The sequence below is a fragment of the Ranitomeya imitator genome, chromosome 7 (genome assembly GCF_032444005.1).
Source record: "Ranitomeya imitator isolate aRanImi1 chromosome 7, aRanImi1.pri, whole genome shotgun sequence".
NCBI lineage: Eukaryota > Metazoa > Chordata > Amphibia > Anura > Dendrobatidae > Ranitomeya > Ranitomeya imitator.
Window position 1 is genome coordinate 216,197,216 of NC_091288.1, and position 15,541 is coordinate 216,212,756.

At 44.0% G+C, this 15,541-nt stretch overlaps 1 protein-coding gene across 1 annotated transcript in view; it reads right to left on the reverse strand.

Moving 5' to 3' along the window:
• Window positions 1-9,390: 9,390 nt before the first annotated feature.
• Window positions 9,391-15,541, reverse strand: part of LOC138645508 (uncharacterized) — a 58,684-nt gene continuing 52,533 nt past the window's right edge. The window contains exons 7-9 of the mRNA XM_069734898.1: window positions 14,230-14,538; window positions 10,656-13,166; window positions 9,391-10,369 (exon numbers count right to left, since the gene is read on the reverse strand). Of these exons, the coding sequence (XP_069590999.1) occupies window positions 12,793-13,166; window positions 14,230-14,538 (683 nt within the window). The 3' untranslated portion in view covers window positions 9,391-10,369; window positions 10,656-12,792. The remainder of the gene's footprint in view (window positions 10,370-10,655; window positions 13,167-14,229; window positions 14,539-15,541) is intronic.

Sequence of the window (15,541 nt, forward strand, 5' to 3'; positions counted from 1 at the left end):
TGTGGCACTGTGACTGACTGAACTTGTTCAGTACACGTGACTGAAATACGTGGCACTGTGACTGACAGAACTTGTTCAGTAAACGTGAGTGAACTATGTCGCACTGTGACTGACAGAACTTGTTCAGTAAACAAGAGTGAACTATGTCACACTGTGACTGACAGAATTTGTTCAGTAAATGTGACTGAAATACGTGGCACTGTGACTGACAGAACTTGTTCAGTAAACATGAGTGAACTACGTGGCACTGTGACTGACAGAACTTGTTCAGTACACATGAGGAAACTACGTGGCACCGAGACTGACATGACTGACAGAACGTGTTCAGTAAACATGAGTGAACTACGTGGCACTGTGACTGACAGAACTTGTTCAGTACACATGAGGAAACTACGTGGCACCGAGACTGACATGACTGACAGAACGTGTTCAGTAAACGTGACTGAACTACGTGGCACTGTGACTGACAGAACTTGTTCAGTACACATGAGGAAACTACGTGGCACCGAGACTGACATGACTGACAGAACGTGTTCAGTAAACATGACTGAACTACGTGGCACTGTGACTGACAGAACTTGTTCAGAAAACGTGACTGAAATACGTGGCACTGTGACTGACAGAACTTGTTCAGTAAACGTGACTGAAATATGTGGCACTGTGACTGACAGAACTTGTTCAGTAAACGTGACTGAAATATGTGGCACTCTGACTGACAGAACTTGCAAAAAATGATCCGTACCTTGAACAACAATGACCTGAACATCCATTTGACGTTTTGCCAGAGTGATGTCTCATTGGACTTCCTGGATGTAACTATTTGGCGGGATCAGTTTGGGGTCCTGCAAACTGACATCTACAGGAAGGAGACATCAACTAATACCCTATTGTATGCCTCGTCTGGACACCCTAGGCACATGATCCGTTCCGTACCGGTGGGCCAGTTCCTCTGGTTGCGGCGGATCTGTTCCTCAGATGCGGCTTTTGAGGCTAGGGCGGACGAACTTAGACAGCGCTTTGCGGCACGCGGCTACAGCCGTAGGGCAATAAAAACTGCCTATCATCAAGCTAAGCATGCTTCGAGAAACGATTTGCTCTACAAAATAAATGAGAGTGGGAGATCTAGGACGGATGACCAAATTAGGTTTGTCACCACATTTAGCTCACAGTCCAATAGGGTACGTGCTATTCTGGAGCAGGCCTGGCTGTCATGATCCCAATGGCAGGGAATCACAAAAGGACAAGCACAAACGAGCTCTAGGGTGATGGAACCTGAGCTGACCGCGACCCTAAACCTAAACACACAAATAATAATAGCCGGGGAACGTGCCTACGTTGATCCTAGATGTCTCGCACCAGCCGAAGATCTAACTTCCCCTATTAGAAGAAACACAGACCTCTCTTGCCTCCAGAGAAATACCCCGCAGAAATAGCAGCCCCCCACATATAATGACGGTGAAATGAGAGGAAGGCACATACGCAGAATGAAAACAGATTAAGCAAAATGAGGCCCGCTAAAACTAGATAGCAGAGGATACAAAAGTAAACTGCGCGGTCAGCAAAAAACCCTTCAAAAAACCATCCTGAAATTACTTGAACTCATGTTCCAACTCATGGAACATGAGGAGCAATTACAGCCCACTAGAGCAACCAGCAGCAAAGAAACACATATCTGCAAGCTGGACAATACAAAAATAAAGCAAAACGTGGAACAAGAAAAATCAAAACTTAGCTTGTCCTGAAGATTACTGAAGCCAGAAGCTGAGGTAACAAAACACTCTGATAACCTTGATAGCCGGCCAGGAAATGACAAGAAAGCCCGGTTAAATAGGAAACTCCCATATCCTGATAGAACAGGTGGAAACCAGAGACAGCAGAACACAAATCACCCAGTACCATCAGTAACCACCAGAGGGAGCCCAAAAACAGAACTCACAACAGTACCCCCCCCTTGAGGAGGGGTCACCGAACCCTCACGAGAACCACCAGGGCGACCAGGATGAGCCCTATGAAAAGCGCGGACCAAATCATCAGCATGAACATCAGAGGCAACCACCCAAGAATTATCCTCCTGACCATAACCCTTCCACTTGACCAAATATTGGAGTTTCCGTCTGGAAACACGAGAATCCAAGATCTTCTCCACAACATACTCCAATTCTCCCTCCACCAGCACCGGAGCAGGAGGCTCAAGCGAAGGAACAACAGGTACCTCATACCTCCGCAACAACGACCGATGGAACACATTATGAATAGCAAACGATGCCGGGAGATCCAAACGAAACGACACAGGGTTAAGAATTTCCAAGATCCTATAAGGACCGATGAACCGAGGCTTGAACTTAGGAGAAGAGACCTTCATAGGAACAAATCGAGAAGACAACCACACCAAGTCCCCAACACGAAGTCGAGGACCCACGCGGCGACGGCGATTAGCAAACTGCTGAGCCTTCTCCTGGGACAACTTCAAATTGTCCACCACATGACTCCAAATCTGATGCAACCTATCCACCACCATGTCCACTCCAGGACAATCAGAAGGCTCCTGTAAGGATTCTGGACTTTCCTGGTGTCTGTTCGCCCTGATCCAAGATGGAGTCTTGGATCTCGCCCTGTCATGGAACTTCCTGTCTGCCCTGACTATTTAAGTTCGGGTCTTCTGTTCACCTGTGCTTGAGTATTTTGTGCTGCTGGCTCCAGAGCATCTGCCTGTTTGCTGGTTCACTCCCTGCTTCTGCTGCTCTCTACTTGGTGGTCTGCTTCACCCCATTCAGCTACCTCTCGCCTTTGGAACTGCTGCGACGTGCAGCACACCAGTGGAAGGATTTCCTTTGTGTACTAAACTTTTCCCAGTGTTGTGCCTCTTTGCACAACCACACCAGGTGAGCAAGATTCAAGCTGAGCGTTTCTTTCCAAGAAAGATGTATTCATCTACTACGCTTAGATAGCGCTCTCCCTCTTTCTCCCCTCGTCCTTTCTTTTCCAGGACGTCATTCAGATGAAGCACCATCTGTGAACAATTGGACTCCTACTAGCAAGTTTTGCTGAACTTCATAATATAAGTACTGTGTGCATTTGCACTATAACATTATTGGACTTCCTCGTTCAAGTGACTTGTTTGCTTCCACATTATTTCCTTGCTGGACTGGTTCACATTAGCGGTCGCTCCCCGCTTTTCTGTTTGCTGTGACTTTCTATATAGAGCTGAGGACCTCGTTACTATTGCAGGAATATCTTTACCATGTTTTGTTTGCTATTCTGTTTGCTGTGATTCTCTTTATAGAGCTGAGGACCTCGTTACAATTGCATAAATATCTGTTAGTTCTGTTTACATTTCTGTTTTTTGAGTAAATACATCTTTTGTTGCAACTTTGCTCTCAGACTGGCTTTATCCCATGCTATCAGATTCCGTAGTACCCATATAATTATTACAGCTCCACCTGACCAGAGGAAAAATGAGGATGAAACCCCGAATTACAAAAGAAAGGAGAAACCAAGGTAGCAGAACTAGCCCGATTATTAAGGGCAAACTCGGCCAGCGGCAAAAAGGTAACCCAGTCATCCTGATCAGCAGAAACAAAACACCTCAAATAAGTTTCCAAGGTCTGATTAGTTCGCTCCGTCTGGCCATTCGTCTGAGGGTGGAATGCAGACGAAAAGGACAAATCAATGCCCATCTTAGCACAGAACGTCCGCCAAAATCTAGACACAAACTGGGATCCCCTGTCAGAAACGATGTTCTCCGGAATCCCATGCAAAAGAACCACGTTCTGGAAAAACAGAGGGACCAACTCAGAGGAGGAAGGTAACTTAGGCAAGGGTACCAGATGAACCATTTTAGAAAAGCGGTCACACACAACCCAGATGACGGACATTTTTTGAGAGACAGGGAGATCCGAAATAAAGTCCATGGAAATGTGCGTCCAAGGCCTCTTCGGGATAGGCAAAGGTGACAACAATCCACTGGCCCGAGAACAGCAAGGCTTAGCCCGAGCACAAACCTCACAAGACTGCACAAAAGAACGCACATCCCTCGACAAGGAAGGCCACCAAAAAGACCTGGCCACCAAGTCTCTAGTACCAAATATTCCAGGATGACCTGCCAACGCAGAAGAATGGACCTCGGAGATGACTCTACTGGTCCAACTATCTGGAACAAACAGTCTCTCAGGCGGACAACGATCAGGTTTACCCGCCTGAAACTCCTGCAAAGCACGTCGCAAGTCTGGGAAGACAGCTGACAAAATCACCCCATCCCTAAGGATACCAGTGGGTTCAGAATTTCCAGGGGAGTCAGGCACAAAACTCCTAGAAAGAGCATCCGCCTTCACATTCTTTGAACCTGGCAGGTATGAAACCACAAAATTGAAACGAGAGAAAAACAGTGACCAATGAGCCTGTCTAGGATTCAGACGCCTGGCAGACTCAAGGTAAATCAGATTTTTGTGATCAGTCAAGACCACCACACGATGTCTAGCACCCTCCAGCCAATGACGCCACTCCTCAAATGCCCACTTCATGGCCAAAAGTTCCCGATTACCAACATCATAATTCCGCTCAGCGGGCGAAAATTTTCTAGAAAAGAACGCACATGGCTTCATCACCGAGCAATCGGAGCTTCTCTGTGACAAAACCGCCCCCGCTCCAATCTCGGAAGCATCAACCTCAACCTGGAAAGGAAGCGAAACATCTGGCTGACGCAACACAGGAGCAGAAGAAAACCGGCGTTTAAGTTCCTGAAAGGCCTCCACAGCCGCAGGAGACCAATCAGCAACATCAGCACCCTTCTTAGTCAAATCCGTCAAAGGCTTAACAACACTAGAAAAATTAGTTATGAAACGACGATAGAAATTAGCAAAGCCCAAGAACTTCTGTAGACTCTTAAGAGATGTAGGCTGCGTCCAGTCACAAATAGCCTGAACCTTGACGGGATCCATCTCAATAGTAGAAGGGGAAAAAATATACCCCAAGAAAGAAATCTTCTGGACTCCAAAGAGACACTTTGAGCCCTTTACAAACAAGGAATTGGCCCGCAGGACCTGAAACACCTTCCTGACCTGCTGAACATGAGACTCCCAGTCATCAGAAAAAACCAAAATATCATCCAAATACACAATCATAAATTTATCCAGATATTCACGGAAAATATCGTGCATAAAGGACTGGAAGACTGAAGGAGCATTAGAAAGTCCGAAAGGCATTACCAAATACTCAAAATGGCCCTCAGGCGTATTAAATGCGGTTTTCCACTCATCACCTTGCTTTATTCGTATAAGATTATACGCACCCCGAAGATCAATCTTAGTGAACCATTTAGCCCCCTTAATGCGAGCAAACAAATCAGTCAACAAAGGCAAAGGATACTGATATTTTACGGTAATCTTATTCAAAAGACGATAATCTATACAAGGCCTCAAGGAACCATCTTTTTTGGCCACGAAAAAAAAACCTGCTCCCAAAGGGGACGAAGATGGACGGATATGTCCCTTTTCCAAGGACTCCCTAACATAATCCCGCATAGCAGTATGCTCTGGCACTGACAGATTGAACAAACGACCTTTAGGAAATTTACTACCAGGAATTAAATCTATAGCACAATCGCAATCCCTGTGAGGAGGAAGCGAACTGAGCTTAGGCTCCTCAAAAACATCCCGATAATCAGACAAAAATACAGGAACCTCAGGAGTAGATGAAGCGATAGAAATCGGAGGTGCATCATCATGAACCCCCTGACATCCCCAGCTTAACACAGACATTGTTTTCCAGTCAAGGACTGGATTATGAGTTTGTAACCATGGCAGACCAAGTACTAGGACATCATGTAAATTATACAATACCAGGAAGCGAATCACCTCCTGATGAACGGGAGTCATACGCATGGTCACTTGTGTCCAGTACTGAGGTTTATTCATAGCTAAAGGTGTAGAGTCAATTCCCTTCAAAGGAATAGGGACTTCCAGAGGCTCAAGACTAAACCCACAGCGCTTGGCAAATGACCAATCCATAAGACTCAGGGCAGCGCCTGAATCTACATAGGCATCGACGGAAATGGATGATAATGAACAAATCAGAGTCACAGACAGAATGAACTTAGACTGTAACGTACTAATGGCAACAGACTTATCAACCTTTTTTGTGCGTTTAGAGCATGCTGATATAACATGAGCTGAATCGCCACAATAAAAGCACAACCCATTTTTCCGCCTATAGTTTTGCCGTTCACTTCTGGACTGAACTCTATCACATTGCATTGTCTCAAGTACCTGTTCAGAAGACACCGCCAAATGGTGCACAGGTTTGCGCTCCCGTAAACGCCGATCAATCTGAATAGCCATAGTCATAGACTCATTCAGACCTGTAGGCGCAGGGAACCCCACCATAACATCTTTAATGGCCTCAGAAAGGCCATCTCTGAACTTTGCAGCCAGAGCGCACTCATTCCACTGAGTAAGCACTGACCATTTCCGAAATTTTTGACAATATATTTCTGCTTCATCTTGCCCCTGAGAGAGAGCTAATAAAGCTTTTTCAGCCTGAATCTCTTGGTTAGGTTCCTCATAGAGCAAACCCAATGCTAGAAAAAACGCATCCACATTAAGCAACGCAGGATCCCCTGGTGCCAATGCAAATGCCCAATTTTGAGGGTCACCCCGCAGGAAAGATATAATAATCTTAACCTGCTGAGCAGGGTCTCCAGAAGAGCGAGATTTCAAAGAAAGGAACAACCTGCAATTGTTCCTAAAATTCAGAAAACTAGATCTATCTCCAGCAAAGAACTCTGGGATAGGAATTCTAGGTTCAGACATAGGAGCATGTACAACAAAATCTTGTATATTTTGAACCTTAGCAGCAAGATTATTCAGGCTGGAAGCTAAACTCTGGACGTCCATGATAAACAGCTAAGGTCAGAGCCATTCAAGGATTAAGAGGAGGAAAAAATCAGCCAGGCTGCAATTAAGGCTAGGCAGCAACCTCAGAGGAGTGAGAAAAAAAAAAAAAAAAACTTCCTCAGACTACTTTTCCTCCTACTTCAGCCAAAACTTTCGGGCCGGCTATTCTGTCATGATCCCAATGGCAGGGAATCACAAAAGGACAAGCACAAACGAGCTCTAGGGTGATGGAACCTGAGCTGACCGCGACCCTAAACCTAAACACACAAATAATAATAGCCGGGGAACGTGCCTACGTTGATCCTAGACGTCTCGCACCAGCCGAAGATCTAACTTCCCCTATTAGAAGAAACACAGACCTCTCTTGCCTCCAGAGAAATACCCCACAGAAATAGCAGCCCCCCACATATAATGACGGTGAAATGAGAGGAAGGCACATACGCAGTATGAAAACAGATTAAGCAAAATGAGGCCCGCTAAAACTAGATAGCAGAGGATACAAAAGTAAACTGCGCGGTCAGCAAAAAAACCCTTCAAAAACCCATCCTGAAATTACTTGAACTCATGTTCCAACTCATGGAACATGAGGAGCAATTACAGCTCACTAGAGCAACCAGCAGCAAAGAAACACGTATCTGCAAGCTGGACAATACAAAAATAAAGCAAAACGTGGAACAAGAAAAATCAAAACTTAGCTTGTCCTGAAGATTACTGAAGCCAGAAGCTGAGGTAACAAAACACTCTGATAACCTTGATAGCCGGCCAGGAAATGACAAGAAAGCCCGGTTAAATAGGAAACTCCCATATCCTGATAGAACAGGTGGAAACCAGAGACAGCAGAACACAAATCACCCAGTACCATCAGTAACCACCAGAGGGAGCCCAAAAACAGAACTCACAACACCTGGCCAATTCTTAGGGTGGACCCTGTTTTGAAGAAAATTGTGCCATCTAGACCATTTATGTCATTTAGACGGGCTAAAAATCTAAGGGACCACCTCGTCTCCAGCCATTATCCTGAGCGCCCCTTACCCATTTTTTTGGATAGATTTAAAAAGAGTGGTGGATGTGTTCCATGTGGTGGGCGCGTTGCCTGTCCCAACATTGACCGGTGCAACAGTTTTTCCAACTCTGAGGGCACAAGGTCATTCGAGATTAGGCAGCGTATTACCTGTACAACAAGGTACGTAATATATTACGCCACGTGCCCGTGCGGCCTTATTTATGTTGGACTAACAACGCGCCAACTTAAGGTATGCACGAGGGAGCACGTGTTGGGTATTCAGGCGGCGGCCCGCCAGGCGGACGCATCCACCCTCAAGCGATACCACGGCATTTTAAGTCCATGCATAATTGTGACAGTACCCTGTTAAGGGTACGTGGTATCGATGCTTTAAGAATTAATATTAGAGGTGGTGGTCTATCTGGGCGTTTGGCGAGGCTGGAGACGAGGTGGATCTGGACTCTCAATACGGTCCACCCATTTGGCCTTAATGAGTGCCTTTCATTTGCCCCATTCCTGGAGTCCCCCGGGTGATGTGTACCGGTGGGTGCGGATTCTTTCCGCATTTATTATTTGTTTTATGTGGTTTTAACTTTTTCTCTTTCTGTTTTTAGTCCACTACCATATCCACTGCTTGTGCGTTACGTACTGCGTGACAGTGAGCTACCTGAATTCACCATCTGTGGTCTTCTGCACGCTGAATCTCTCGTGATGTGGACTTGATATTCTATTCCCGCTATGGACATCATATGATGTTATCTAGATGGCATTTATTCACCATGACATGATGTTATTATTATGCTACTAGTTTAACTCATATAGTATATATGATACATATTTATGATATGTTACAGCGGCGTTGTTTATTTTCTTTTTTTCCATGTCACGTTTGTTTATTAATTTATAATTGTACATTTTGCTGGGTAGTTTTGCACACATTGTATATTCTTGGCGGTATTTATTGATTCTATGCATTGCGTATCCTTTTGCGCTATAAATGCTGCGTAGATATGTTCATTCGTAGTGTGATTTGTGTTGGATGCCGCCCGTGGGGTACTGCTCCCTGTGTGTGCGGGCTCCGCCGGCCGTTTGACGCGGTGGTCGCATGGGGCCCCGTGCGTTCCTGCGTCTGCGGCTTTGTGGCGGTGCCGGCACATACGGGATGCGTCCCCGTTGGTGGCCGCTTACTAGTCATCTATATGTTCTGTTATCTATATGTTCTGTTCCCGCTGTGTGCACCTTGCCTCGCTTTCAGTGCTGCGTATAATGGGCTATTGCCCCTTACCAATATGGCCGCGGCTGTGCTTCTGTGCGGCTTGGGTCCCGCCTTGCTCCGCCTACTCCCTGACGGCTTGGTCACATGGGGCCCTTGTCGCCGTGATGTCGGCGGTTCACTGCGGCGCTTCAGGGTGGGTGGCGCTTCCTGTGCCGGCCAGCGCACATTTCCGGCCATGGCTTCTATTTAATGGTGGCTCAGTTTCTGCATGTATGCCCCCTGAGGAAGGAAGTGCTTACTTCCGAAACGCGCATCGGGGAGGGCGGGAGTGCCAGTGTGTGACCCTGTTGTACCTACAGGTATGTTCTGTGAGACACGGCCACGGTGCATTATGACTTGCATGTATGTATATAGATGATCATGTGTTGTCTCCCAGGTTGTTTCACATATGGCCCCACCGCCTGTCTTTTTGTGGGATGATCTGTCACCCTTTTACCATTTGTCCTGTCTGTAGGTCTCTGTGTATATATTTAATAAACTTTTGTATCTGATCCTGATATTTGTTTCTGGACGTTTTTACACTGATTCTTTTTGTGGTGCTTGTTCTATGGACTTCAGTGTGTCCGTATATGTCCGAATGATATACTATGGGCTATTTATATACCTTTAATACATCATATTAGTATGTTGTCCCATATGTTTAGGTGTTTTCCTGTGTATTATTAAAAAATGGACAGATTTAGTCATACTTTACTGTGCATTGACTCGCCGGGGCTAGCACAGAAGCAGGATGAAGACACTGTGCATAAAAGGGTGGACATAGTACTGAGAACAGCGTGAGTGCAGGGCGCAGGTGCGAAATTACGGCACCACAACTGTACGTCACAGGTCAGCGTGACATGCATGGGACGGGGGTGGTATGATGATAAAGACGGGAGGCAGGGATTTCTCCGGGGCACCGCACGGCCCAGAGCCTGGAAGAAGTCATTAACACAACACCATAAAATAATGTGTGCTAGGCTTGGATGCCTAATACTGGGCCCAAGACTGTCACCGAGTCCCTGTAACACAGACAGTAGGCAGGGAGGCCTTGTAACTGTGACCGGAAACACCTCTGCGCCGGTGGTGGGCTGTGTAACTCATAGAGGGTCCTTGTGATCCACATCTTCTCACCTGGCGGGATTTCGCTGATATTCAGTCAAGTTCTGTCAACCTTCATTATTCTTTGAGGCGAATCAGGTTTTCCAGCTCAGTTTTTCTCTACGGCAGAGGAAAGGAGATGACAAAAAGGAGATGTTATGCTCGTCAGGAGAATACCCCTTTAAATATTATTAATACGGTTAAAATTTGATTCCACTTGGTTCCACTTTGGAAATAATGTGCTGGCCTTCTGTGAATGACAATCAGGATGAATATTAAAAAGTTGAAAAACATATATATAATATATTTTAAAATTTACATATCGCCTATAAATAATCCAGTCGATACTCGATCAGCTGTCGCGTATATTAATTATTGTGCAGATATGAAACGTGTTTTATCTTACCTCTCAGATTGTGAGCGCTCTTCCTGGATTCATATTCATGCTGTGCTCAAAATTTACACCAGTCAGTAATTTCCCCACTTTTGCCTCCTCCCTTGAAACAGCATCCAGTCTCACAGACAGAGTGAGCAATACATTGCAGCCGCATATCCCTCCTCCCCTATGTCTACAGTTTACTGAACATGCATATATAATACACAGACGTTTATTGGTTCACAGTTAATAGTGGAGTACCAAAAGGGTCAGTATTGGGCCTTCTTCTTTTAAATATATTTACTCTGGTATTGTGCATATATGCAGCATTTCCTATGGGGCAGGATCACCCGGATTCAGGTAAACAGTTTCATTACAATGCAATTAAGAATTTCTTGACCAGCAGAGAAATGTACTCTGTTTTCATAGTTTGTGGTATTTTCGACCTAATAAGCTGCAGAACGGAAACCACAAGTTCTGTTTTTTCCAGATGATGTGCGGTTTTCAGGAGGAAGTTGAAACATTTCAGATTCCCACAGTGCACTTTTAGGAAGTTTTTGAAAATGTTTTTGAAAGAATCAATTTTTTCTCATTTAGCAATGAAGAAAGTGGATGCTAAAATAGAGGTGGATTCAGGATTTCTGGCACCTCCACCTAGTATTCATGAGGGCAGCACGGTGGCTCAGTGGTTAGCATTGCAGCGCTGGAGTCCTGGGTTCAAATCCCACCAAGGAGTTTGTATCTTCTCCCTGTGTTTGCGTGGGTTTCCTCCAGTTTCCTCCCACAATCCAAAGACCTACTGATAGGGAATCTAGATTGTGAGACCCATCGGGGACAGCGATGATAATGTCTGTAAAGCGCTGTGGAATAAGATCGCGCTATATAAGCAAAAGCATAATAAATAAATAATCATGTGACCGCTGATATGCGATTTTCACACCTACAGTGGCGTACGGACAGTTCGCTCTTCACAATTCTTTGAGTATTCAGTGAAATCCTGCAGCCCTGGGTTTCATTGAGAAAATTAGGATGAGAAGCTAGTTGGTATGTGATCATAAGTGATGACCGTTGGAACTGGCAAGCAGAGCCGAATCCCGACATTGAGCATATTACATGCTGTTAGGATTGGTCACGCTATAGTGCCTAATTTTATTATTAAAAGGGTTGTCGAGGCTTGTGATGAAAGTTCTACAGTCACTTTTTGTGACTGCAGATATCTGAATCCTCACAGCTCAAAGAATGTGGCTTTGCAGCCCTGTCCTGAGTGGAGCAGAGGTGCGTATGCTTGGTGCGTATGCTTGACCTCCATTGCATTTATTGCAGAATTGCTGTAAAATGCTGAGCACAGTCCACAGACTATGAATGAAGTGGGAGGCCACACTCGGAGACACACAGTAAAAGTGGCCAACATTTTTTTCACTCAATGGCATCAATTCCTAAGCGTATAGTTTACCTATACATGGAGTCGTTTATATTAAAATAATATATTTTTTATCTGTTTCCTGCCGTGCGGTAAGTAGTTTTAGCATGATGTATATTTCCATGCATCAGGTGATGGTGATAGAAGCAGGGTGAGTGACAGCAGCATCACCCCTCAACTTCTATCACTCTGTAAAGTCTTCTATTGTCTGTACAAGTCCCCTCTAAAAATGTAAAGTGCTACGGAATATGTTGGCGCTATAGAAATAAACTTATTATTATTATATTGTCACTGTCCGAATATTTCAGTAGCCTCTAATAGGAAAGTGATGGGATTCTGAAAAAGTATTAGGGTAAGTTCATACTGGGCGTTTTTTCAGCGTTTTTTTTCTTCAGCAACACCTGATCTCTTGGCAGGAAAGAAGCTGCAGAAACAAAGCATGTTTTCCTTAGTTTTCCTTGCATTTTTGTGCGTTTTTGCTGAGGTTTTGGCATGCTAGATTTCTCTCTTGTGCATACTGATAAAGTTTAGTGTTGGAAAAAAAGTCTTATTCTGTAGAATCAGGTTTGGCACCAAAAAAACGCAGCAAATCCTGATACCTGCACTTTTCAGGGTTTTTTCAAGGTTTTTTTTTTTTACCAACCATTCATTTCAATACATCAAAAGCTATCAGAGAGCATTTTTGCGGCCCGTGCCCCATACCGGGGAGCTTGTGTCATGGTGTGACTTGTCGTTGTAATATAGTTTTCATCCATATATTCTCTCACCGATGTGTAGGGGTGCGGTGCTCCGCTCTATGGGACTCTCCGTGCTGGGATGCTCCACTCTGCAGATGATTTCTGATCCTTGGTGTGAACTTATTATTGGGGTAAAAGTCACTGACGCTTCACAGGAATAAGTGTTATCTGCCTGTATCATCTCCTTATTTGAGAACTTGTAATTTACATCCGAATTTGCTGATGTTCTGGGCAAAGCGGTCACATTTCCGTCCTTCTTTGTGAACCAATTCACAGATAGAAGATCTGGGAAATATCCGGAGATAGCACAGGTCAGTGCGGCTGATTTACCATCTTCCAGCTCAGGGACACTGATAGATCCAACGTGTGGACGCCAAGGAAAATCTGTAATATATGTCAGAATTAATAATTTAGGAAAGTGGGCTTGTTATGGAACTTTAACATAAAGAATAACTACAGATACACATTTTTCAGCAAGAAAACCCCCCCACCATTAATTAGATAGATGATAGATAGATAATAGATAAATGATAAATAGATGATAGAGATAATAGATAGGTAATAGGTAATAGATAGATGATAGATAGATAAATGATAAATAGATAATAGATAGATAGATTATAGATAATATATAGATGATAGATAATAGATAGTTAATAGATGGATAATAGATAGATGATATAGATAGATAATAGATAGATAGATAATAGATAAATAATACATAGCTAGATGATAGATAGATTATAGATAATAGATAAATGATAAATAGATAATAGATAGATTATAGATGATAGATAATAGATAGATAGATTATAGATAGTAGATAGATAAATGATAGATAGATAATAGATAGATTATAGATAATAGATATAGATAATAGATAGTTAATAGATAGATTTTGTTATGTCCCATGAATGAGACATTTTACAGACTTTCCTGTACATTTTACATGCTGTATTGCTGACTCTCATATTGTTTATTGTTGCTATGTGTTCCTGTGTTTTGCATAGCTGAAATCCTCCCTTTCCATGAAGTTTGTCCCTTCTGTCTCCCTGTCTCCCTCTGCTGGGTGTCATGTCACTTCCTTCTTCTTCTCCCTGTGTTTCAGTCTCCATCTTGGCTTCATTAGAGGCACATGTGCTTTCAGCTTGTCTGAAGAAAGTCTTTTTTACCTGCTGCTGTTTGTATGAATTCAACAAGAATTCTTAAAGAAATCAAAGTGTCTTCTGGATTCTTCATAACATGTGTGCCAGCAGCTGAGTTAAGCTATCTGCGACCGTCGCCAATTGTAAGTAAGGTGAAGAGATTCAGCATTTCACAGAGCCATATCTGCAGCCACAGGCCCCGGGGACAGAATAAATAGATAGATAGATAGATAGATAGATAATAGAAGATAATAGATAGACAGATAATAGATAGATAGATGATAGATAGATATCCTCTTTACCTCTGACACTCAGTGATCTCGTCTCTGATGTCTCCGTCCTCTCGTGTTTCCACTCTACAATGATTTTCATCTCTGGATCTCTGAATAAATATTTAGCAATCCAGACGACACTGGTGACCTCGTATGTGAGATCCTCGTCCCGTGCACGGATTGACTCCACAGCTGATATTACATGTTTATCAGACTTATCTTCTCTACACCAGGAGATTTTTATATCTTTAGGATAAAACTTCTGTAGATTCAGAGAGAACCGAACATTAGATGAACCTGCCATGGTGATCTCTATCGGGGCCGACATCTGGGGTTTACCTGGAAATAGAATTAGAAATGATCAGATTCTGCAATACTTGTAAAAATAGTTGTAGAAATTAAATGTATACAAAGGACATTTCTTCATTAGGATATTAAGTATGTTTTTGTGAAAGTGTTAGGCTCTGTGCACACGTTGAAGATTTTTCGCGTTTTTTCCCCGATAAAAACGCTATAAAACCACAAAAAATCTGCATACATTATGCATCCTGTTGTGAATTCTGTGGCAGAGCTCCCTCCTGTGGTCACAAGTGGTACTTCGGCTGGTTCTCTCTGTGAGCTTCCGTTGGTGGAGGAAAGTGGTACTGCGGCTTCTGAGTTTCCTTCCTCAGGTGATGTGGTGAAGTCGTTAGGTGCTGCTCTATTTAACTCCACCTAGTGCTTTGATCCTGGCCTCCAGACAATGTTCTAGTATTGGACCTGTTTCCTCCTGGATCGTTCCTGTGGCCTGCTGCTCTGCATAGCTAAGTTACTCTTTGCTATTTGTTTGCTGTTTTTTTCTGTCCAGCTTGTCAATTTGTTTTTTTACTGCTTGCTGGAAGCTCTGGGACGCAGAGGGTGTACCTCCGTGCCGTTAGTTCGGTACGGAGGGTCTTTTTGCCCCCTTTGCGTGGTTTTTGTAGGGTTTTGTGTTGACCGCAAAGTTACCTTTCCTATCCTCGCTCTGTTCAGAAAGTTGGGCCTCACTTTGCTAAATCTATTTCATCTCTACGTTTGCCTTTTCATCTTAACTCACAGTCATTATATGTGGGGGCTGCCTTTTCCTTTGGGGTATTTCTCTGAGGCAAGGTAGGCTTATTTTCTATCTTCAGGCTAGCTAGTTTCTCAGGCCATGCCGAGTTGCATAGGGAGCGTTAGGCGCAATCCACGGCTGCCTTTAGTGTGGTTGGAGAGGATTAGGGATTGCGGTCAACAGAGTTCCCACGTCTCAGAGCTCGTTCTTGTTTTTTGGGTTATTGCCAGGTCACTGTATGTGCGCTGACCTCTATGTCCATTGTGGTAC